The 23,914-nt window shown below is 39.0% G+C and overlaps 1 protein-coding gene across 2 annotated transcripts in view; it reads right to left on the bottom strand.

Annotated features, from left to right (window-relative positions):
- Positions 1-1,583: 1,583 nt before the first annotated feature.
- The window catches only part of slc44a5b (solute carrier family 44 member 5b), a 35,772-nt gene continuing 13,441 nt past the window's right edge, over positions 1,584-23,914 (bottom strand). Inside the window, exons 2-22 of one of the 2 annotated variants that reach the window (XM_059340918.1) lie at positions 23,165-23,213; positions 18,355-18,428; positions 15,231-15,315; positions 14,842-14,926; positions 14,596-14,709; positions 12,131-12,191; positions 11,903-12,026; positions 9,701-9,784; positions 8,870-8,982; positions 8,509-8,640; positions 7,987-8,086; positions 7,771-7,863; positions 7,313-7,400; positions 6,479-6,741; positions 6,035-6,129; positions 5,850-5,953; positions 5,669-5,742; positions 5,316-5,386; positions 5,114-5,202; positions 4,185-4,269; positions 1,584-2,546 (exon numbers count right to left, since the gene is read on the bottom strand). In XM_059340918.1, coding sequence (XP_059196901.1) covers positions 2,437-2,546; positions 4,185-4,269; positions 5,114-5,202; positions 5,316-5,386; positions 5,669-5,742; positions 5,850-5,953; positions 6,035-6,129; positions 6,479-6,741; positions 7,313-7,400; positions 7,771-7,863; positions 7,987-8,086; positions 8,509-8,640; positions 8,870-8,982; positions 9,701-9,784; positions 11,903-12,026; positions 12,131-12,191; positions 14,596-14,709; positions 14,842-14,926; positions 15,231-15,315; positions 18,355-18,428; positions 23,165-23,213 — 2,093 coding nt within the window. In that variant the 3' untranslated portion in view covers positions 1,584-2,436. Of the gene's footprint in view, positions 2,547-2,848; positions 3,894-4,184; positions 4,270-5,113; positions 5,203-5,315; positions 5,387-5,668; positions 5,743-5,849; positions 5,954-6,034; positions 6,130-6,478; positions 6,742-7,312; positions 7,401-7,770; positions 7,864-7,986; positions 8,087-8,508; positions 8,641-8,869; positions 8,983-9,700; positions 9,785-11,902; positions 12,027-12,130; positions 12,192-14,595; positions 14,710-14,841; positions 14,927-15,230; positions 15,316-18,354; positions 18,429-23,164; positions 23,214-23,914 lie in introns of those variants that run through there. The other variant, XM_059340917.1, reaches the window with a different exon arrangement.

Genomic DNA, 23,914 nt, shown 5'->3' with positions numbered 1-23,914 from the left:
TACTTGTGCCTACTTGTTGAATGTGGTTGACCAAAAGAATCTAATTTCCAGACATGCGAGGGAGGGGAGGCATATAAAAACACAGTTTTTACTTCACTTATCAGATCTTAGGTATTCACCCACATGGGAATAAACTAAACCTGAGTTGCATGCACAGAAAGATACACAATTAAACAGGGAGTGGAGTTGTTAGTGTGTATAAAAAAAGAATAATAATATGCTGTAATAGGCCACACTGAGCACTACATGCATCATTTCTCTCCTTTGAGATGCACAAGCAAGAGTTGTTTTCCTTTTACTGAATGGTTACATTGTACGTGTCCCAGCGTGTTCAGCTGAAACGGCGGCAGAAGGTGTGTGAACCCGGCGGTGCTGTCACTCTGAGGCACCATGAGGGCACATTCTCAGGTTTGACAAACACAGTACAAAGACTCACAAACATAAGTCACATCTCAAAGATCTAAAGGTCAGCATCATCCCGAGTGATCCATGGATCCATTTAAGAAAAATAGAAAACCTCATAAGAAGTTTGATGTCTGCGAAACCCAAGGACGCAGTATGAGAAACTGTCAGCACCTGTGCCTCTCATTTATTTCATCACTTTGTCATTTTACCAACAACTCGGTTACACCCAAACCTGCGAAGGACTCATGTTGTGGGGGAATTCCTCCAGTGTTTCCTGGATTCTAACTTCAAGACAAAAAAAATCAGCTGCACCTCACAGGCTTTCATCAGCTAAACAAAAATCTCAAACAGACTGCATCTTCCACATTACTGGCTTACCAGTCATATAAACAGTGGTGCAAAGTTATTCCACAACAGCATATGTGCTTTGTCTGATGGCAGATATGTGATTATACTCCAGAAAGCAATCAATATAAAATATATAATATCAATGTGATTAACAATAAAAGTTCTGTTCATCTAATGCCTCCATACTATGCAGGACCAGCTCCACTTTGGATCAACAAGTGGACTCATGTTGACACAAAATATTTAACACTGTTCAAAAAGAAGCTGATAGCTCTAACAAGAAATACTGTCCCTGTTTTCTTTTCAATTTCCTTTTTTTTTCAGAATGCATGTATTTATCTTGATGGTAGCAAACACCAAAGCTTCATTCTTTACAGGAGTGCAGTGGTCGTTTATTCTACAGAATAATGATGCTTCCCATCCATCTGTTCAGCCAGTTTGAGACGCTTATTGCTTTGTTGGAATGGCTAAATGCATGTTCATGCTGTTTGTCAGGTAAAGTGACAAACAAAAGCATCATATTTAGCTATATTTTAGTGTGGTAGAAACATATGAATAATCAAAAATGTAGTACAGATGTTGATTTTACTTCAGGTTTATTTTTTTAATGCTGTGAATGTTTACTAGTATTGAAGTGCATTGTAACTGACCTCAAATTGGGCTGACCACAGCTACTACTCTTTTCTTCTGCTTTTTATAGCCACCTTTAAAAGGAGGCCAATATTTAATACTAATAAGGTACATTAAAGCTGAGTTATAATAGCAAGCTCATGGGGTAACACACTGAGGTTCTACAACTTACAGGCTGCAGCTGAGAATAAAGCCACTATACATCCTTCAAATTCACCTTGCATTGCCACCCTTAACATCTGGAAAAGACAAGAACTCCCATCACTGGCTGTGACTATCCCTTTAACAACTTATTTTATAATCATCTTCAAATGTAAACTATGTAGTTGAAAGACGCAATTAAACAATCAGTCTGGCAATTCTAAGAAAAAGGCACTTAAAGAGTGAAGCACTTTGAACTGCTGTGCCATTAAGTCCTTGACAGTTAAATACAGTTTTATTAAACAGTGGACTCTAAGTGGCAAATATGTTTCTCAATGTGAGATAATATGAGATTAGAAAAACTGCAATAATACAATACAAAACTAGCTGACATTTGACCATTTCATGGAAAAAGTAGTTCAGTCACAGCTCAACAGTATAAGACGTCAGGTAATGACTTGCACCACCAAGTGGTGAAAACTGGCAACTACAAAAGATTAAGAACAAAAACAGCTGATGTTTACCACAATCTCAAGAAAGAAAGAAATCACTCATTCCAATAGGAACTTAGTGTATAGTATGATTGTGGCTCTAAAAAGTATACATATTCTCATATATATATATATATATATAGGTATATATATATCAATTATAACTATAAAACAATAAAACATCCAATAAAAGCTGACTTCTAGTCAGCTATAAATACCAATAACCTATCAAGTCCATAAATTATGAGCATGTGGGTGAAACTAATTATTGGAGTTGCTGCAGTTTGTCCATTATAGTGTACAGCTGCAACTTGTGTACACTTAAATTACATTTGGCAAATTCTTATTGCCAAATGGGTTTGTACCATGCTTTGGTAAATGACCTTGACTTTTTCTCCTTCCCCCACCTGTAGTTGTTCCGCTATTTCCTTTGTGTCGGCTTGACGTTAGACTTGCTGAGGATTCTCTTCAAGGTCCTGTTCATGTAGAAGGGCCGGTCTGGAGAGCCGTCGTTCACCTCCAGATCCCACACTAGGAGGCAGCAGTAGCAACATGTTAAAGACTGACATGAGAGTTGCACTGGACAATACTTCAACCATTTATGTTTATTCAAAAAAATTATTCACATTTTCATTGGATTTCATCAATAAAAAAAATTCTCCTATACAAAAAGAACACTGAATAACCTCCAGATAGATGCGTGTGTTATACTTAGTATTAAAACAGCAATACATCTGAACCATCCAATAAAAAAATTACCAAAAATGGCTTTGACATCCTTTTATAAACTGTATCGCAAAAAGGTTCCTGGTGTTAGGTCTAAAACCACAGAATAAGAGGAACAATTTTTTTTTATTTTTTTCACAACTAGGCACATAAACTAGTGGCTGCATTCAGAAGTTTCCTGAAAACTGTCAGGTTCAAAGTTTAAGCAAAAACCATAAAATGTCTTTTGAAGTCTTTACCTCCCACAAAGTCTCTGTCTGGTTTACAGTACATCTATGAGCATAATGGAAACTTTGATTGTGAGGTTTTTTTAATGATGTAACATAAGAGAAACCTGTTTTGCTAAGTGCAGAATTACACACCATTTTTGGATCTGTGTGTTTGTGTTAGTTTAAATACGGTGGATTGAAGCAACCTATAAAACCATTGGTAAACATCAACAGCCAGCAAAATAATCATGCTCGACAGAAGAAATAAATCACATGGTTCTTTTACCATATGTGAAAGTGCATACAAAACATGATTTTACACTAGAAGACCAAAGTGCGACAAGAGGGTGCCCATGAGTCCACCACTTTTTAATGGTGTAGCCTTATGCCATAGTCCATCATTGGCATCTGTACATCTAAAGGTCCTTATGTTTGTTTGGGTAAAAATGCTCGTATCATATTCATCTCAGCCTGTGCGTCCGTCCTGCGAGTTAACATGTACCCTCTCAGTAAGGCAGAGGTCAGCAGAGAATACAGAGAAGAAAAAAGAAAATAAGCATGGCAGAAAAAAAAGGCAAGTGTCTGAGTTGGCTCAAGAGAGGAAGTAAACTGGTCTTTTTTTTAGTCCCCCGTGCCTTTTCTGGGAGGAACTCAAGTAAAAGCATGTCCTTTCATGTCCAGGCCATCCCTGACCAGGCTGGGATGCATCCAGTTTTGATGTTTAGCCCTACAGTACTCGCTCTTACATCCAGAACCCCAACACGTACAGCAGATATGGAGAAGTGAGTAAGAGAGTCAGCAGTTCAGTAAAAATGGCTGCACTTCGCTCAGGAGGTAGCGCATAATTTGGCACCCTCCTCTCCTTTGCGCAGGATCTTGTGCAGGCCAGGAGACATGTAGTAGGGCCTGGAGGAAGAACCATCATTTCTCTCCAGGTCTTCACCTGAGACCAGGTCCCAGCACAGGACAGGTCAGGACAGGAGGAGAGGCAATAGCAGACAGAGAAGAGAGCCAGGAAGAGAAAGCAAAGCAAAGACTTAGTAGAGAGAAATAAGCAAAAAGGATCAAGCAGAAATTAGAGAGCTGAATGAACAGTTTCAGTTGTCATTTAGAGAAAGGTTTAAAGAGGGGAAGAGTTATATTCAGCCGCTGACATTTAACCTTTAACCATCATAGCAATGTTCAATACAAATCATATTCTTATACTGTGCCATCAATTTACCAGCATACTTACAGAAGCACAGGAACAACGTGTCCACACACATGGCATACACATTGAAAAAGCCATGTGCAATCATGTAGGATCCAAATATCACCGTCTGAAAGAACCAACAAGTCAAAGTCAGTATACTATACTGTTAACAGTCATTCTGCATTCAAACAAACACCAATCATCACACACCATCATAAATCACTCAATGAAACTAACTAATTTAGGAAACAATGTTATCTGATCTAAATGACTGATATGGTGTTAAAGACAACACATTTTCACAACTACGAGACAAATGTGAAACCCAGTGTGCACCGAGTGAACATTAACCTATTCCACACATACGCAGAGACAAACTTCATCCCTCACACTCTGCACCACAATCTGTGTGTTCTCTCTCCTGTGGAGACAGGTGAGGTGTATGAGGAAATAAATGAGGTCCCAGTGCCTCGGCCTGTAATAGGTCTTCACGGAATTAAGCACAGTCACAAAGATACAAACTACTTACAAATTTAGAAGTTTGCATTCTATATTTTTTATAAGTTATTACATTGCATCATTGCCATCCTTTGCAAAAAATATGGTGAATGTGAAGGCAGAAGATAAGATATATAAATATTTTAATGCTATACTCTGTGAGAAAAGGAGCAGAATTTTCATTTCCAGCTGCATTTTAATCTTTCTCTACAGTTCCTTTAACAAAACACAATTACAGGAGCGGTCTCCTGAAAGGTAAAGATAAAATGGAGAAGAAGAATTCCAACGATTTTCCACTTCATAAAAAAACGAACCACCTCTAACATCTGGATAAAATCTTGTGTCCACAATAAAATGTCCAAATCAGAATACAAACCTACCTCAACCTGCCGGAGATACTTGGCACAGTCTTAGTTGATATTGTTGGTTCAATCACTCATTAAATAGCATTAAATCACATTAAGAATCCTTACCAGGAGGGGGACCCAGTAGTAATTTAGGGATGGCACCTCCTCTTGAATGACCGGAATTTTACGTGTAAAGAAGAAAAATGCCAGAACGCCTGGAAACATAAATAAATAAAGCACAGCAGTCAGGAGGAGGATATCTCACGCAATCTTTCTTCTATGCCATGGATTACGCCACTTCACAGATTGCAGGTGACATGAAACTCACCAACACTTCCTGAAATAAGAAGTTTTCCCAAGAACAGCAGAAAGTCTGTCACCTTGTCCAGGACAGCCACCCTACAAAGAAGGAAGAGAAAAGCCAGAGTGGAGCAGAGACACAGACATCAGAGAAAAAAAAGAGAAGGCAAAGTCACGCACTGAGATGCAGAAAGTGCACGCACCATTAAATACACGATGAGGAGACTAATAAGGAAAAATGCAACTGCTTAAAACACTAATTTCTTCGTTATTTTACTGACTTACAAACAGTAAGCGCAGCCTGGCATGTTAACAGAGTCTCTCAGTAGCAATTGATCTGCACTCTGACCTATTTTTACACACTTAGGAGAAAGGTATTACCGAATAACATTCCTCATCAAGAGGAAGAAAGCATCCTTGGAAGAGGTGCAGAAGTTCTTTCCATATATTGCTATCTGTTGGTGAGAGAAATTAAGCATTGAGACACAAGCAAGGCCATCTGACAACTGAACTGCTAACATACTTTAAATAAATCTGTCCAAGTCAGGTGTTTCTAACTCACCATGATGTATGCGTTTCTGTTTATAAACTTGATGAAATGTTCTAGGCACCAGAAGCAGCATTTGAGGCAGCAAATCATGAATCGAGCGCATGCATTTTGAGAACCTGGGAAAACATCATCAACAAGTCATCAAGATCCCATTTGAAATAATCATAAAATTGTGTCTCTTTAAGAGTAACCGTTACCTTTCAGTTTGTGATCCAGGTACTCGAGAACAATCCGGATCAGCTGCACCACAGCGAGGATCAAAGAACCGAAGGCAAGAGAACCTGTGTGGTAACTGTGACAAAAGAAACCAAATGGTATAAAAAACATTTGAACATTTGTGTACAAAACTTTGTAGATTTAATAGATGATTGTACTGGGAAATCCCATATATCTGAGACAAGCAGGTAAGTTCCAAATAACTTTTATTCACCCTGACATTTTAGAGGTGGATGAAATATTTGGATAGCACTGATCATTTTAACTTTGACATGTACAATAGTGACCCATTACTCAGAAACAATGGATCTCACAATAGGAGACCTATAAAAACATCCAGGGTAAAATAAACAATTTACTTTAACATAAAACTCTAAATCTCGTAGTTTGTAAAACATAACGTCTCTGTTCAGGCAGCAGCCCACCGTATAGCTCGGCTAAAAGAGGAGTAGAGGGGACATGGAGGGATGTCATTTGGCTTCTTCAAGGCCCAGTAGTAGGACGCGAAGGCCCCAGCCAGGGTGCACTGGCCCAGCGCGATGGTAAAGTTGACCAGCCAGAGGAACACAAACAGGTTACACAGATGGAGGACGAGGATGTAGCGGTGGTACACGCTTTCCCCGCCGTAGAAGGCAAACATGCATTGTGACCCAGGACACACTTTGGTAATATTGGTCTGACTGAAGGTCTGAAAGAAAGCAATAGATTTGCTCAGGATGTAACGTGTTCTCATATTAAATACTTCTCTTACACTTTCAATTCATAACAACGCAAAGTACTCGATCACAGAAAAACGCTGGTGTCACTTCTGTGTTCTTTGCTTTTTCCTCTGTTCCTCTGATTTGCATGCTAATGAATAATTCTTACTAATGTATCTTATTCTGCTTTTATCAAAGCTTGTGTGACCACATAGCATATAAATGCTTTCCACTCTCACACTAGCTTACACAACCCAAGAGTGGGGCAGGCAGGCTGATTAATAACAATTGTCAAATAATCGTTTATAGCTGTCAGGGACTAATGTGAACTCTATTTAAATTAGAGTATTAGAGATTGATTCTAACAACTCACTGCCGGCTATCAGATTTTACTTGTAGGCAGTAAGAAGAAGCTATTACATTTGCTTTGATTGATTAAAGTCTGACCAATAAATATTTCAAAGACCAAGAAGTGGCAGGGATATTACATAAAATAAAGAATCGGTGACACCAGTATTTCTCCAGTAAATGGATTTCAGAGCATAGAGTTGGGGGACTAACCTTTGGACTGCATGTGAGGTTGGCATACATGCATTTATCATCAGTGGGTGTGACCTTGTAGACTGCATTACCAGACGATGCTAAGAAGCTGAGGGGAAACCAGTTAAGGCCAACACAGATGGACATGTTCACATCACAGCACTAACAACAGTTAAATATGGTTTGTTTTAATAATTCAATTAAATGCTACAACAAAAGAGTTATCTCAATTATGTAAGCATTTTTATAGCTGTATCAACTTCGGCAGTGCATGATCTGTTAATTGATAGGCTTTTATATAAGATTTTGTGGATAATCTAAGCAGCTAAACCTGGGTCTGAAAAGTGAAGTGCTTAAAGCTGTATTCTTTCTAAAGGCCAGCAGGGGGGCACTCCACTGGCTGCAAAAAGATGGGAAATTCTATAGAAGTTTATGAGAAGTTAAACAGTTAATCAATGTACTCGCAGTAAGAAGGATACACTGCTATGACGGCCCAGTAAGCGATGCAGATGGCCAGAAGGAAAAAGGTGATGATGGGGTAGAAGAGAGTGGACATGATGTAGCTGATGGCCCTAGAAACAAGAAACATCAAACATATACATAAATAACATAAATTGTGTTGTTTGTCTATAAAAAAGAGTCAAACTCACAAATTTAAGTTTCAAAAGTCAATGTAGTTTTTTCTTCATTCTTACCTGCTTCCCTCCTTCAGTAATGCAATAGCAATGCGCAGCCTCGTCCTCAGAAATATCAGCATTACCACAATGATGGCCTCGATCACAGAAAGTGAGATCACTACAAAACAAATGACATGTTTCACAAATATGTCCCACGTCACTTGAGCTACCAAAAATCAGCACCCCAATTAATATCACAGCTAACATGAATTACTAATGCAGCTAAACAAGCTGGCTGGTTAGCACTAGCATTGGCTGATTACTTATCAATCTTAAAAGATAATGCCAAAATGCCAAGGTAAAGGATTCAAAAAAGTCCACTTATTTTATAGTCTATGGATTTAAATCAATGGACTAACAGTTTTTTCCCCAGAAGGCTTTAGAAAACAAGTCCACAGGGGTGGAAAAATGTTTTTCATATGGTTGTGTGTGGTTGAATAAAACTCAGTGGGATAAGCATTGCATTGAGGCGATAAGTTCGGGTTAAAATAATAAAATAGAAAGTATGAAGTAAATGCATGGTAGTGGCTGAGAACATACTGAAGATGAGCCATGTTTGGCTGAGCTGAAGGTAAATGCTGAAGTCTGTGTGAAAGCCAATGTCAGAGATGGTGACATTTGCACCTGGCTTCCCACTCAAAGTGCTGTACTCCCAGTAGCAGTGCCAGATACCTGAGACACAGAGAGACAGAATGAAAGCCAGGAACGGATGCAACAAGGTAAACCAGATATAAATTTGCCACAGTTTGCCATGAACAACACAGTTGAACAACTGCTCAAGGCGAGGTAGGTGAGAAAGTCAAATATAAAACATGTGGGCAACATCTCCAACTCGTGTAAAAAGTACACAGTAGCCATGTAGCCTCCAAATCTGAGGAAACGGTCTATGGTGAATACTCACCGAAGCCAACCGCAGCGATGACACCAAAGACGATGAGCCACAGGAGCACGCCAGCAGTGTAGCGCAGCAGCAGGATAAAGGCCAGACTAACCAGCATGGTGATCACCAGACCACTGCAGCAACACAAACACATACACTACTGGTCAAAAGTTTTAGAACACACCAACTTTTCCAGAATTTAATTGAAAATGATGCAGTTTAATGTCTCAGTGTACTCTGAAATTAATGCACATTTGCAACATTTAAAATTCTTTATTGAGCATGATAGTGTTTTGAAAGTAAAAAAAGATTCAAAATCACATTTTATGTTGGACTAAAGGACTAAAAAAAGACACAAAATGACCAAAAGAAGACACCAAAAGACACAAAATGACTAAAAAAAGACATGAAAAGAATTCAAAAATGGACAAAATAGCCCGAGACTCCATAGAGTTAAGTTGTTAACCCACTTCTTGTTCCCTGAAAAAGGCCTACCGGTACTTGTATAATTCTGAAATGTACATTATTTTTCAGTTTTGGTTAAGCTTACCTTTTTTTTTTATTTACCTCTGGCAGTCTGCTTGAATTTCAATAAAAAACTGGAAAAATTGGGGTGTTCTAAAACTTTTGACCGGTAGTGTACATACTAGTTACTGACCAGTATTTGGCTGGAGAAAATTCCAAGCACATAGGACAATGGTAATCATCTACATGTAAAAGTCACAGGGCAAAAGTTTCATTGTGTATTTTACTGATGGGTCGGATCATTTTGTCTACCCACTGACGAGCACATAATCCAAAAAGAGAAATTAAAACAGGAAAATGACCAAAAAAGCCATAGCCAATTCTTACATGAGGATCCAGTCCCAGGAATTTGCATAATCCTCAAAGATCTTCATGCCAATTTCTTTGGCATTCAGCAGACTGGCGATACCTCTGTGATGGGGTAATTAGGTGAGATATAGTGGAAAAGAGAAGAGGTGACACAAAAAGAAACGTAATAAGGAAACAGAGAGACACTGTGGCAGGCGTGTGTTACCGTCTCTAATCATTTAATTACTAAGGTTTCCCAAAAACATTTTGACACTTTATTTGCATTTAATGATTTTACCACGAAACAAAAATGAATATAGTTTCAAAATGTTTTTGATATTCTCAGCTTTAAGACATACTAATTGGGTTATGAGGGTCTGGAAATAATACTGTAAGTTTCATATCAAAGAGCCACAAAACAGCATTAGTGTTTCTGAAGCGCTATGGAGCAATAATTTGTTCAGTATAGAGAAAAATGGTATAGCAGTTTGTTACTGAACGTGATACAGAGAAGCACCAAGTGAAATTGCACATATTAATGGATATGTCAGATCAAGAACCCATTAATTTATGTTCACAGTCTAGGAAAGTTTTCGAACAATTTCGAAACCCCTCGGTTTTCGGTCTGATGACAATCTAGCCTCTAACCACAGACGTGAAGATGGAGTTGGATTTGAGAGACGACTACAACCAGATTGTTTCACAATTACAAATGCAGATAAAAACATTTTTTTAAAAAGCCAATAAAAAGCTAAAACGTCATCAGATGATAGCAGATGGCTTCTGAAATAGCATGTTGGCCAATGCGTTCGACCTCTTTTGCCCTTCATACAGACTGTTTACCTTTATGCAACCACAACCTGTCTGATTATAGAGATTAAATGTTTTATGTCTGACCTAGTAAATTGTAACAATTTTTTATCTGTTTTACTTGTCACCTGAATACATCAAGGACACAATCTCATCCAAAGACAGATGACTCAGCAAAAACCAAACATACATCTTGTCTTATTCTGTCAGTGTGTTTAAAGAACTCTGGTAATAGAAATCAGAAAACTGACAGATTTGATGGAGATCTCCACAGGGGAAATATAACTACAAGACTGGCAATGTCAGAACATGACTACTGCAACGTTTGGCTGCAGAAACACTGCCCTATGACTCAGATAAATCTCTAAAGTACAAACAGAGGAGGGAAAGAGGACACACTAACATTGCTATGGGACTAACAGAAAGCTGGAAGCAGTTCTGAAACCAACCATATAATGAAGAGTTCTAATTCAGCTCCCTAAAGGTCACTGAAATCCTGTCTATTGACAAGAGTTTGGATCATATCCAGAAATGTTATGCAAGCCTGCATTCATATCTAGATCAAGGGAGCAAACCTAATGACCACCAGGGGGCACTATATCACTCTCTATGTTATTTGACACCTGAAGTGGTAGATGACTGGCTGTTTTAGGGAAAATGTACACATGTATACCAACAACAATTGTATGAATCTGTCCTACTTCCTGTCCACTGCAGGTGGTGGGATGCAGGACCAGAGTGTTTGTGATGAAGAGGGAGGGTTAGTCTACACAAAGCTACTTGCTACAGCTGAGGAGAAGTTAAAAAGCTGAAACAAATAATTTTTGAGACCTTTCCACTCCTTGCTGCATGGCAGTTACTTGGCTACAAAAAGAGAAGCATTATAGCACGTTATCTTTCACGGTCAGTCAGGGCAAACAAAAGTTGATCACAGCAAACACAGAATCATGTATGTTTATAACATCAGCTCACTGGTTTGAATACATGATTGCTCTGCTTATCCAAAGTTTAAAGCTATCTCAGCCAATTAACATGTTGAAAGATTTACGAAGCAGCTGCTGTTAGCTTGTCGGTGTCCCTGAAGTTCTACTGTTGAACTTGCGGGTAAGCTGCATTTTCATGCAATTAGCATGCAAATGACTTTGAATGTGGTTGGACACATTCCTGGGCATCAGAGACGTCAGTGACATGCCCACTTGTCCTACCCTGTAATATCTGTCCAGAGCTCTCTGGGTGCAGAGTTGGCAGCCCTATTGACAGCACAACAGTTGTAAAACACTTTATTTTACAGGGCAAATGATTCATTCATATTCTTTTACTTCAGCAAGAACTCCAATTCTCCATCAGATGTAGGTGACTTTTCTATTTACATAACTTAACTGGCTGAACAACAAATAATAAAGATTCACATTGCCGGGAAGCGGATCTTACTTGGCAGCATCTTTGAGGTCGTTGACACTTCTCCTGTTATTGTCCCCGTCTTTGAAGATGGTCTGATTGGCTACAGTTAGAATTCCATTTCTTGTAATGAAATCAGGGAAGCACCGCTGAAGAACTGAAACATATTTCAAAACATTTTTTACTGTCCTTTAGTGGCTTGGCAAACAAATAGTGAATTACTGAGTATTACTGTGTATACAATTATCCTGTTTTACTTACAAGGTCTGCTTGGCACGATCATAGAGGGGCAGTCTTCATCTCGTATCACTTCTGAAACTAACTGAAAGGGAAATAAAGGAGACAACACAACGATTGAAAAACAAAGAGATTTATCATAGTATTTATCACAGCTAGAGATGGAGTGTAGGGCATAGTCCATTCAATTAACTTTCTCTCCGTTTTTCACTCAACAATAAATCAGGTTCAGTCTTACTTTGAACATAAATCCCCAGTTTAGTCCCATATAAAAAACAATATTAATTAGTAACATGAATAACCAAATGAAAACTGCCTCATGGTTGTAAGCCTCCGCCAGCCAGCCAAATTGCACTTTACCTCCATGTCTGTCAAAACTTATATGTAAAGTACAAATTGCTTCAAATACGGGTGTTACTGCAAAGAAGCTACACATTCTGAAATTGAATGCTTCACACACATCTTCACCCCAGCAGCACAAATCTATATAATCTATGGAGCTTCAAGGTGAGATCTCAAGACTACATCACTAATTTAGTACCAGACCAAATGTGAAATATAGTCACAATCTGTCCTGTTTCTGAGTTATGTCGTTGAATAATGGCCCGAAAAGTGTTTTTGCAGAAGACTATGATGTCTCAGTGAAGTTGACCTTTGACTTTTTGGTTGTTTGCCAGTGCAGAGGCATACAAAAAAAAATCCGAAAAATAACAATCCCTTACTTCAGCATTTTTCATTGTCAGAGATTATAGAGTTAATATTATTAATATGATCATTCCTAAGGAAGAACATGTCAGATGTGACAAGGCTGGATTGAATCCTGTCTCATGTAACAGGGGGTGATGTAGGAAATTAAATCAATGATTCAGTTCAAACAGTATGACTGAGGTGTGAGGTGCTCCCACACACCACCTCACTTTAGAGTTCTCACACCCCATCTTTTCAACGTCACCGTCACTGAACTGCTGCCAGCTGAGGGAATGGGGCTGCGATGTGCATCAGTGGCTGCAAGCTCACTTCCGGCTCCTCAAAGCACATTCAAATGAGTTCTTCATGATAACCAATGTACAGATAACACTGATGAAATCTGAGGATGGATTACAAGTTTTTTTGGTGTAGAAGCTACAGTATTATAATTTTAACTAGAAAATTCCCTCTGGGGAAATTCTGAAAGGGCCACGGGGGCTACTGCCGGTGTGTGTACACTATGAACCTCAAAATATGTGTGTGTGTGTGTGTGTATGTGTGTGTGTGTAATTAAAATCACATAAAGTTACATGTGTGTGTGTGTGTAATTAAAATCACATAAAGTTACGTGTGTGTGTGTGTAATTAAAATCACATAAAGTTACGTGTGTGTGTTTGAAGCATGTGTATGCATGTGTGAGGAGTGTGTGTGCTTACACGCATGTGTGTGTGTATCTGTAACTGTAATCACATCAAAGATCAAAGGCAATCAGATCAAAGCAATCAACAGAATTAACTGACAACACCTGTTAATGAAAGAGTGACAGCAGCCAGAGGTGGACTGGAATTTCTGGCCTTGAACAGAAAGCATTTTTGGCAAAACCATAATACCTATCATTGATCCGACTTCACTTTGAGCGTCCTGAGTTCTTCCTGAACGTCTACATATGTTTTTTTTTTAAGAAAAATGAAAAATTGCTTTGTTAGAGCGATCTAAAAAAACTGTTTTTTTTTCCCTTTTTCCGAAATCTTCCTGCGTTTTTAATATGGGAATGAGGCTGTTGGTGCTTGTTGTTGGATCATCTCTGCGTCTTACGCCCAAACTATAACTCTGACAGCTTTACCAGAGGATTGTGAGTGAGAAGACAAATTTTCCTACGTTTCTATGTATAAACTATTTCTGTAGAGTGGAATTTGCGGCCTGGAGCGCAGTTTTCAAATTTATTTTTTGACAGTTTTACCTCTCCCTCTACACTCTGAGCGATGACATCACACACTCTGACACCAACATTCCGTGCAATACACACCCATTATAATCTCAGAATTTCTCCAAAAATTATCATGGTCATTGAAAAGGGATTGATAAAAAACTATATGACCTATCGAAACGTGGATTAATACACCGATACACAAGACTTGTGTCTACTGTTTAAAGTTTAAATGGAGTCTCTAGGTGAAATTATGCCGGAGAAGTAGACGTTTAAATATCTCCAATTAACGTTCTCTTTCGCTCATTTTTTGTCGGCCGAGCACTGGTCCCTACAGCTATTGCTGTATGGGACCAGTGCTTGGTGCGATTGCCCCGAGGCCCTAATAAGTGTTGGAAGAAGAAAGTCTAAACTCTAAAACTCTAAAAGTTTTAGCTCTCTTCCCCTGAATACAATTCTGTGGACAAGTACGCGCATGTACTGTACCTAACCAAAGGAAATATAGACATATCTGGCTTCCAAAACAATTGAACACTGCATCCAGAGGAGGCATGGGGTTCAATAAACATATTTTTTATGCAAAACAGTTTCTCACCTTGCTGCTAATCTCGAAGCCCGGTTTGCAGAATTGCTTGTAATATCCCATGTTTTTGGTATTCCATGCATCCAGAAGAGTTGAAAATCTGTCAGGGCACTTGGAGACACAGAGCTAGAGGAGACAACACATCCTCTTAATGAGAGAGCCCATCAATCTTGCATAATCAAGCGTGGAGGAAAGGTTGGAGAGGTATACAGCAGAGCAAAAATGTGCTGCCAGAGGGAGCTTCATTCAGTCTCTTACCTGGGTTGTAGGGCACTGGAGGTTAATCAAAACTGCAGGATTGGCACATTTCAACATGTTGAAGTAGAATAATATGGCTTTGTTTCTGTGGAGACGAATGATGAAGATAAAGAGAGGAGTTAGATTGGAAGGATTCAAAAGCCTGAGAAACCAGTCCATTACTGTAATGTGTTATCAGCAAGCATTTAAGTGTGCGTGCACACACACACACACACACACATGCACACAGAGATTGAAAGCCTGCCATAATTAATCACAAACCATCACTATGTATTGTGGTCAAATCCTTTTGTGAGTGTAAAGATAACGACGGAGAGCTGAGAACAAATTGAGGAAGATAATTATTCCAGTGGAGTACAATCATTTAAGAAATATGTTTTTCCACTCACGCATTTGGGGTGTTCTTGTGGCCACAGAATTGACCGTGGCTGTCCGTTGGATAGACGACCTTCCTGGGGTCGCCATGGATCCAGGCTGAAATTAAAGCACAAAAGATTTTTGTTTGAACTGCATGGATTTAAACATGAGTACTTCAGACTTGATACATACTCTTGAAACTGGGGATGTTACGGTCTTGTTCTACCTACTGAGATAAACAAGGCCACTGCTCAACACATTACCCTTCTGTGGCCCTCTCTGTGGTCCTGAATTACATGATATAAATTCTGTAATATAAAGCAGAGCTTAATAATAATAATAATAATAATAATCCATTTTATTTATAAGCGCCTTTCAAAACACCCAAGGTCACTTTACAAAAAAGCATAAAATAATTTAAAAACAGTGGCAACAAAATAAAACATCGAACAGTATTGAGATGGTGAGTGGGTGACTAGGTGGTGTATGCTTGTCTGAACAGATGAGTTGGCTTGGGTTGGGTGTTAGATCAAAATAATTCTATATAAAAGCTTGTCGATCCCCACGGACCATCATGTTAAAATGCCCAACTTTACAGCAGAAATAAACATGTTTACAGGCTGGTACAAAAAAATGTTTTTGGTCTAGAATTTATTTTTTCTCATTTCGTCATTTTCATAGAACTAACCCGTTTAATGTATATTATGACTTAAGTGAGGCATAATTAAAATGAAGTTTCCTTGAGTTACTGCCAGATGCATTCAGGTAGCATGTTTCTGCAAAGGACTCGAAATACCACATGTTACTGCACATAAAATGTGAGCAGTGCATGGAATTTTCAGTTCTATATGCAACAGTGCAAATAACTTGGCTCTTCAGAAACCTATGAATGAGATTGTGGAGGCTTTGTCTATATTTTATACAGTCTATGCTGTGTACTTACCAAGCCATGAAAAAAAGAATAAGCATCACTATTAACAAGACAACAATAGAAATATATTGCATGTATGCATGTTAATTAAGATGAAAGATCTACACAGACGAAAACCCCCCAAACAAATCAATCCCATTTAATTTGTTTTGTTGTGTTTCTCTAGATAGGAGTAGCAGTTACCCTGAAATTCAATTTACTAAGCAATTCTTGTGTTTAATTTGTTTGCCCAACCTGAACAACACCAGGCCTTTCACCTTGCCAGTCAATGAAGAATTGCCCTGAACAAGACGCAGCACAACAAAGGCAGTCTGAGAGCCTTTGACACGACAAGGATGATGAAACTTTATAAAATTATACAGTAAGAACACAGACTTCTTCAGCTGATTGCCGACATGTCAGTGTGCATTTGAAGTCACATCCATTGTCATGGCTCCTGCTCTTTTTAAATGATTGTGAAACAGTAAGTCCTTCCAATGCCCAGATTGAGACGTGACTCTGCTGACAACTAGCTGGCAAGGGATGACACTTTGGTGACAGTACTAGGATTTCATTTCCCCCTAATTTGTGATGTATATCATACGTGTATGTGTGTGTAGGTGCATGTGTGTGTGTGTGTGTGAAAGACGGAGAAATGTGCAATCAGGTTTGCTGGATAAAACAGGATTTGTTTTTGTATGAAAAGGGGGTAAAGAAAGGAAGACATATTAAATGGGAAAAAAGAAAAACTTGAGGCAATACAGAAAGAAAAGGAGAGCTGATGGGAATATTCACAAGACTGCATGGCCTCAGTCAGTTGCAGACAAAGTGGACTCTCTGTCACACCCGACTGAACTTAACGGCTTGAAGAAAATTTGAATGAAATGAGAGCCATGGGAATCACTAGTCATTCAGTCAAAAAAAAAAAACTCAACAGAGACAACAAAATAGTTTATATGAACACGATCACCTCAAGTCAAGGCTGAGCTAGAGTGAGCTATACAAGTGGTGTGGTGGAGAAGCTCCCACTTATTAAAAGACTAGCCCATTCTCTGGGGGAGCTGCATTTCTCTCCTCCCCCACAGTTTTTAACAATCATACATTTTGTTTAATAGCCCACCATGAAATTATGAATAACTCAAACAAAAACTGAACTGAACTGAAGCTATTATGTGCTCTTTAAAAGCCATCAGACTTTCTTGAAAAAACAACAACAGTAATTTTACATTGCAGGACACTGGAGTCTACTGGATTGGTCAGTGTGTTTGCGTTATTGTGTGACTCTGGTGTTTTAAAGAAATAGTTTGCTTGTGGTAAATTAAGATTTTGTCATGCTATTGACATGGACAGTTACTTTTCACTTCACAACCCAACCAGAACAGAACACATACAGCGTAACTGTATGCCACATCGCACAGCTTTTGGCTAACATTCTCTCAAAATTTCACATTAACTACTAATATTAATGATCATGTTATGTTTCCAAATCATTAAGTGGTGTGAAACTAGAGTCTAACTTCTCATCTTTCAGACTGTATATCGTTTTAACCATGTACGTTAGCCTTGGGTTTACCAGAGTCCCACATGGGACACTTGGATATCCTTGCTGTTAAACAATGGGGGCTGCTGAGTTTTTTGGGGAAATTGGATGTTTCTGGGTTAAATGACACCGTTATCAACCATTGTTATCAACACACCCGGACAGAACTGGGGGCGGCTCAGTTGGTAGAGATTCGTCCAGTAACCGGAAGGTTGGTGGTTCGATCCCTGACCATGGCAACCTACATGTCGAAGTATCCTTGAGCACGATACTGAACCCCAAATGCTTCCGATGCTTCGTTCATCGGTGTGTAGTGTAAAGTGCTTTTGGATAAAAGCGCTATATAAGTTACTTCTGTCCTTCACAATAAAATACAGATGTACTTTAAGACCGTGTCGCCCAAGAGTTCTTACTGCTTTCTCTCATCAGTTACGTTTCGTATTGTAATTAGACATGTAAATCTCCATGTACATAAATGAAATTTCACACATAGATTATAAAATATCTATAAATCAAATATACCTACATGTGGTGGTGGTGATCTTATTAAAAAATGATCGTGAAACACCAGAACGTGCGGCATTTAGGGATATAGGGATCAGGGATATAAGCGCCGAACGGTGTCCGATGTGGGATACAGTCTCTATATATGGTGTTTTTGTGTGTTGCTGTGTGTCATTTTAAAACAACAATGTGTCAAACTCACCCACGGTACCCAGAGCGATGTAGCCGAGGATGACGATGATGAAGATAACACAGCAGATCACATCAGTGCAGCTCCTGGAGGGAAATGAATGTGTGAGAACATGTAAGAAATGTGCAACACAGGAAAGATTCAAGAGAAAAATAAGCTTATTTATGAATGGTAAGTTGTTGGACATTGAAAATATACATTAACTAATACAGCCCCAAAAAAGGGTATTTTGTCTAACCCTTTCCCTGTTGGTAAATATGACAGAACTGCTATGACAAGTGAGTTTGAGTTTTATATCTGGATGCAGTACCAGGAATAACAAGGTGTCATCTGTATATTGTGTTTTCATAGATACTGTATTGGAGGTCTACTGACTTTCTAATGAGACTCTGAATCCCCCCCCCCAGAGTTAACTGTCCCACAGGCACAGTGACAGCTATTTGAAGATTGCCTCTCTCTCCACAGTATCCTCAGTCTGCTGGTTTAAAGCAGCGCCTCAGAGTCCCTCTCTCTTTTCACTGTCTCTCTCCCACAAGCTTTCTTCTCTTCCTTTCCACAATGAGAGAAGCTGTCAGTCCAGCCCCTTCTTAGCCCTCTTGCAAAACTATTCAGCCAAGTCCAATCCACGGTGTCCAGCACTATCATACAAGGGACATACATAGCCTCCCACTAACACCATATGCTACACAAATTGACTTGAGACCTTCATCTACTCCAGCTTTCAACCCGATCTCCTCTTTCATCCAGAGGAGCGAAGCCAATGTCAAAAGGAGGCCTGGGCTCAGAGATGTGACAGTGTTTCCTCTGTGTAGTTCTCTGAAGAGTGGATTGTCCTTGTTTTGTATGCAGCATGCTTACATGGTTCTATACAGGCTGCTCTTCAGCCTCAAAATACAATTTCATGATTAAGCAGCAGACAGTGAAGAGAGACTAGAGCACTGATGCACACAGCGAACATCAGCTGAAGATCAGCCCATACAAATAGGGATAAAATAGCTTAAATAGACACTAATTAATTTACATTAACATGCTAACAAGAAACAAACATAACTATTTAACTGTATGCTCAGCGTAGTCTCTTAGATTTAGGGTCAGCTGTGTAATTTAGGTAGCATTGGGAATTATCCTTGACTGCTTGCAAGTGCAGCTGCAATTAGGAGCTACTTTTATGGCTCTGCATTAATAACTGCAATACAGCTTGCAATCTATGCTAACAGGCTTCTCTGGTAGATTGGTTTGCTGAACTTAGCAATATAGAGGATTGGGAATGTTTTCTATCCCAACAGGGCTGCTAATTCTCCTCATTTCTCATTTAAAAATAAGATGACTCCGTTATCACCTTTCTTATCTGAATTACATTAAGAAACCTGCAAATTCAAAAATGTGATATCTTCACTCATAGACCACCTGCTCTGTATTCAGGCAAACATCCAAATATCAGCTAAAACTTTCAATAGATAACAATGGATGACAAAAGACTAAAACAGCAATTGGTTGCCATATGAAATAAGGCTTAGGGACTTTATGTAAACCGATTTTTTTTCTGAAAGCACCACAATTATTTTTGGGAGATAATAGAGAAACAAAGGCAGCTAAAGTGGGCACAGCTCTGCCTGGTGAGGACAGCTACAGTGTAATACTGACAGTTAATATGTGGAGTATAAAGACAACCTGCTACCATACAAGTGAAGCTGTTGCTTATTGTGCATATTATTAACAAAAGGGAGACAAGGGAGAACCATTTCATTTAATTCAAAAAAAGAACAAGGGAAAGAGCTGTCACGGCTGCCATGGCAATGGTTACATTCCTTGTGTTTGAATCCTTTTCCATCATTTAGCAGGAAGATACGCTACCTATCATTCGGCAACACTTCACAGATGATTAAAGGGGAAGATCTGAGAGGAGAGCGTCTAAAGCAGACCTTGCCTCCCCTCCACCTTAATGCGTTACTGTAGATCAGTCTTGTTTCCCAACTCCCTCAAATAGACACGACTGCAATATTAAGACAAAGTGCACACACAGCACCACAGTGCTAATACAAAGTCACCTTTGAAGCATGCTAAGGTGAGTGTTGAGGGGAAGCTGACAAAGTGAGGGGAGTGAAAACAATTCTTCTTTGTTCTCTTATCTCAGAACAGCAGGCCAAATCCAAAATATAGTCAAACTGCAAATCTATTCTGACCCCAACCTGGCCTCTTCAGATGTCACTTACACATACTTTCACAGGGACCAAAGAATTGCCCTGCTTGTGTACTATACTGGCAGGCAATGCTGCTGTGAAAGAAGAAAAAAAAAACAGGACTGGAAGCGCTGTCAGTGCAATAGGAAACTTTTGTGTTGGTGTTATATTTGCAGGGTTGATATTCTGAGGGAGTCAAGGTGACAAAGATGGCAGCAGTGCCACAGAATAGCATGGGTGCCACTGTGGTGTGAATGTGCCAGCCTGTCCCTGCTTTGTAACAGAAGGACGGGATAATTGGAAGGTCAGAATTGCACACTAAAGGGATATCTTGCATCGTCAAAAGAGCCAAGAGAGACATTGGTTGAAGTGAGCAGCTTTTCTGACAAACACAAGGCTCCTTTAGGTAAGACGTCACACATCCGTAAAACCCGTTAAATTCGGTTCCCTCTTCTCAAAGTCTGTGGGTTTTTTTTTTGAATGGGCTTTGGTAAGCTGTAACGCTATTTTAAAAAATAGGTTGTGAACAAGTGGCTTAATGAGACTACAGAGACATTTTTTTGAAGACATTAATGTCATCATGCTGAACAATAGATTTAGAGGTGGTGACATTGAATTAATGCTCCTGTGATGTAGTTCGCCCAACATTATCTTTTTACTTCTGCCCATAGCATTTTTGCTTCAAAAATGAAAAAGTGGTGTTCATTTGTAAAAATAATCTGGCTGAACAAAACACAAAAGTATCAAAATCCAATGGAAAAAATCCCATTGATTTTTGTTGTGGGTACCAGGGCGATGCAACCTTCCAGGTTGGCCTACAAAAATATGTCATTCCTGTCGCACTTTATTTGGTTGTGCAGTAGTGGCTCATCTGTGTATGATTGTATCGGTGTATTATATTGTTTATAGCTGGGGTTAGTTTGAATTAACAATGCACCAAGTCCCTTTTTGTAAGTCCTTTAGAGGACTGCTCAATAACCACAGATACAGTTACTTCTTTTAGGCACATAGCTTGCATGAAAACAAGACGACCACAGAGTCAGTTCTCTCCCAGTTCTTATTGAGAGAAGCCTCTGAGCCACAGAAACATCAAAGTATCCTTGGTGCCTTCACCCAGCTATAGCAGTGAAATGGGCTAGAGAGGCTGGTATAAAGAGACACAGGAGGACTGAAACATGCGTTCACAGCAGCCTGCCAAACTGACATTGAACATAAAAGAGATAAGAGCCTACATTATCTCAGAAAATTACTAAATCATCAAAAATGAAGCCTGTGGTGACAGGCTCGAGGGTTTTTTGCTTTATTGCAAAATTCCGCTCTTCATCGCGCTGAAGAAATCAGGGAGTCATAAAATGCAGACTCCATTTTAAATATCCCATGAATTCATTTTTTAGGTAAATCCATAACCTCAGGTTTGTATTTCTGTATCTCTAAATGATGATCCCATTTTTGTTAAGCATCATTATTTGTTATTTCACCCTGGTTTTCAATCTTTTAGAATGTGGTCTCATTTTTACATCTCCAAGTCATCACAAACATGACATACCTTTGTGTTATTTAATATATTATATAGAAACAATGGCATAGTACAAACATGAACTAGCTGTAATGTGTATAGAATTGTAGCCCACATGAGGCAAGTAGCAGACTGTAGTTCAACTGGAGAAGTGCTACTGTCATGCTGGTTTTAAAAAAAAAGGAGACATCTGTCTCCAACAGCCCTGCTGATGTGTGGACTACATCTGTTTGGGTGTATCTGGCTGGTTAATAGTGTGTGTCATTGGGCTAACTTCAGCCACCAGCTTGAGTTATGGCCATTGATCTGTGTGGTAGAGTGGAGAGAGCTGCCAGTACTCGGCCTTGATCTTTATTAACATGGCATGACAAATGATCAATCTATCAGCGCTCCAACTTTGGTGTGGGCCAAAAACATTACACAATGGGCAAAAAATCAATAAACATGTTAGAATTAGATGTTGGAAGATAGTTAAAGGGTCAGTTCACCAGAATTATAAAGATTTTTATTTCAAAGTCCTAATGGTGTGTACTTATACAGTACAGGCCAAAAGTTTGGACACACCTTCTCATTCAATGCGTTTCCTTTATTTTCATGACTATTGACATTGTAAATTCATCAAAACTATTAATGAACACATGTGGAATTATGTACTTAACAAAATGTGTGAAATAACTGAAAACATGTCTTATATTCTAGTAAACAAAGGGTGGCTACTTTGAGGAATCTAAAATACAAGACATGTTTTCAGTTATTTCACACTTTTTTTGTTAAGTACATAATTCCATATGTGTTTATTCATATTGAATGAGATGGATGTGTCCAAACTTTTGGCCTGTACTGTAGATTTTAATTTATTTTGAGGTCTTCATTTCTGGTATTTCTGAAACCATTCTAATACAATACAGGCATATGGCTTTCCCTTTCCTGTTATCTCGAGCATTGACAAAATGCCTTTCAACTGTGTTTGTAAAGTACTGTATACAAGTAATAAATCGTCTTAATTGTGTACGGCAAGTAAACCAAATTTTGTTTTAGTAAATGTGTAGTTTCTCCTTATACTGCTATGTTTCAGCTAAAAACAACTATATAGGAACAAGGCGGTGTTGTTGAGTAAATGTAGTACCTGTTGTGAACCGGCCCTCTGAAGTTTGGGTCAAACTTGCGTGGCTCACCTGTAAGACAAGCAGAGTATGATGAAATTAGAGAGAAACAGAACAAAAATGAAAATAATTGACAGAGTTCTTATACAGAACATAGACTACATAACAAGTTTACTGACTAATATCAGATGAGAGTGACATATCAAGAAAAAAGAAACATAAATGAGGCACAGAAAAAAAAAGTTTCTTAACTGTTATGAGCAACATGTCATAACACTGACATGATATAGTAGTAAAGTGTGCCTAAGGAGTTAACCTGCTGTGCTATCCAACTGGCCAGGACAAACTAACTAGGCCATTTCACAGTGCAGGCCTCCTAGCAGGGCTGGGATGAAGAGGGATGATCATACTAAGATACAGCAGTAAAAGCCAAAACAATGTAGCTAACACAGAAATATAATAAATCATTTTAACAACTCCTAAGCCAAACAGCTTATATGGGTCACAGCGAGGATTCCCCATTTGACCCAGCAGAGTGAAAACTGAACCACGGCTGCAAGCACCATCATTCACCCGAGGGGCTAACTCAGACTGTGTGTGCTTGTAGGTGTGAGGAAGCAGATGCATTTGAATTCATCACTGGCTGCTCCTTTGGTGACCAAGTAGCCTGTACCCCAGTTGAAACGTATCACGAAATATGACGTGTTCCTGAGGACCTATTAATCACCACACACGGAGCGTAATATCTCCAAGCAGCTGCGGCAGACTTAGGG

This window comes from Centropristis striata, chromosome 9 (genome assembly GCF_030273125.1).
Source record: "Centropristis striata isolate RG_2023a ecotype Rhode Island chromosome 9, C.striata_1.0, whole genome shotgun sequence".
Classification (NCBI taxonomy): domain Eukaryota; kingdom Metazoa; phylum Chordata; class Actinopteri; order Perciformes; family Serranidae; genus Centropristis; species Centropristis striata.
Note: the sequence above shows the minus strand (reverse complement) of the source record. Positions and strands in the feature narration are given on the sequence as shown.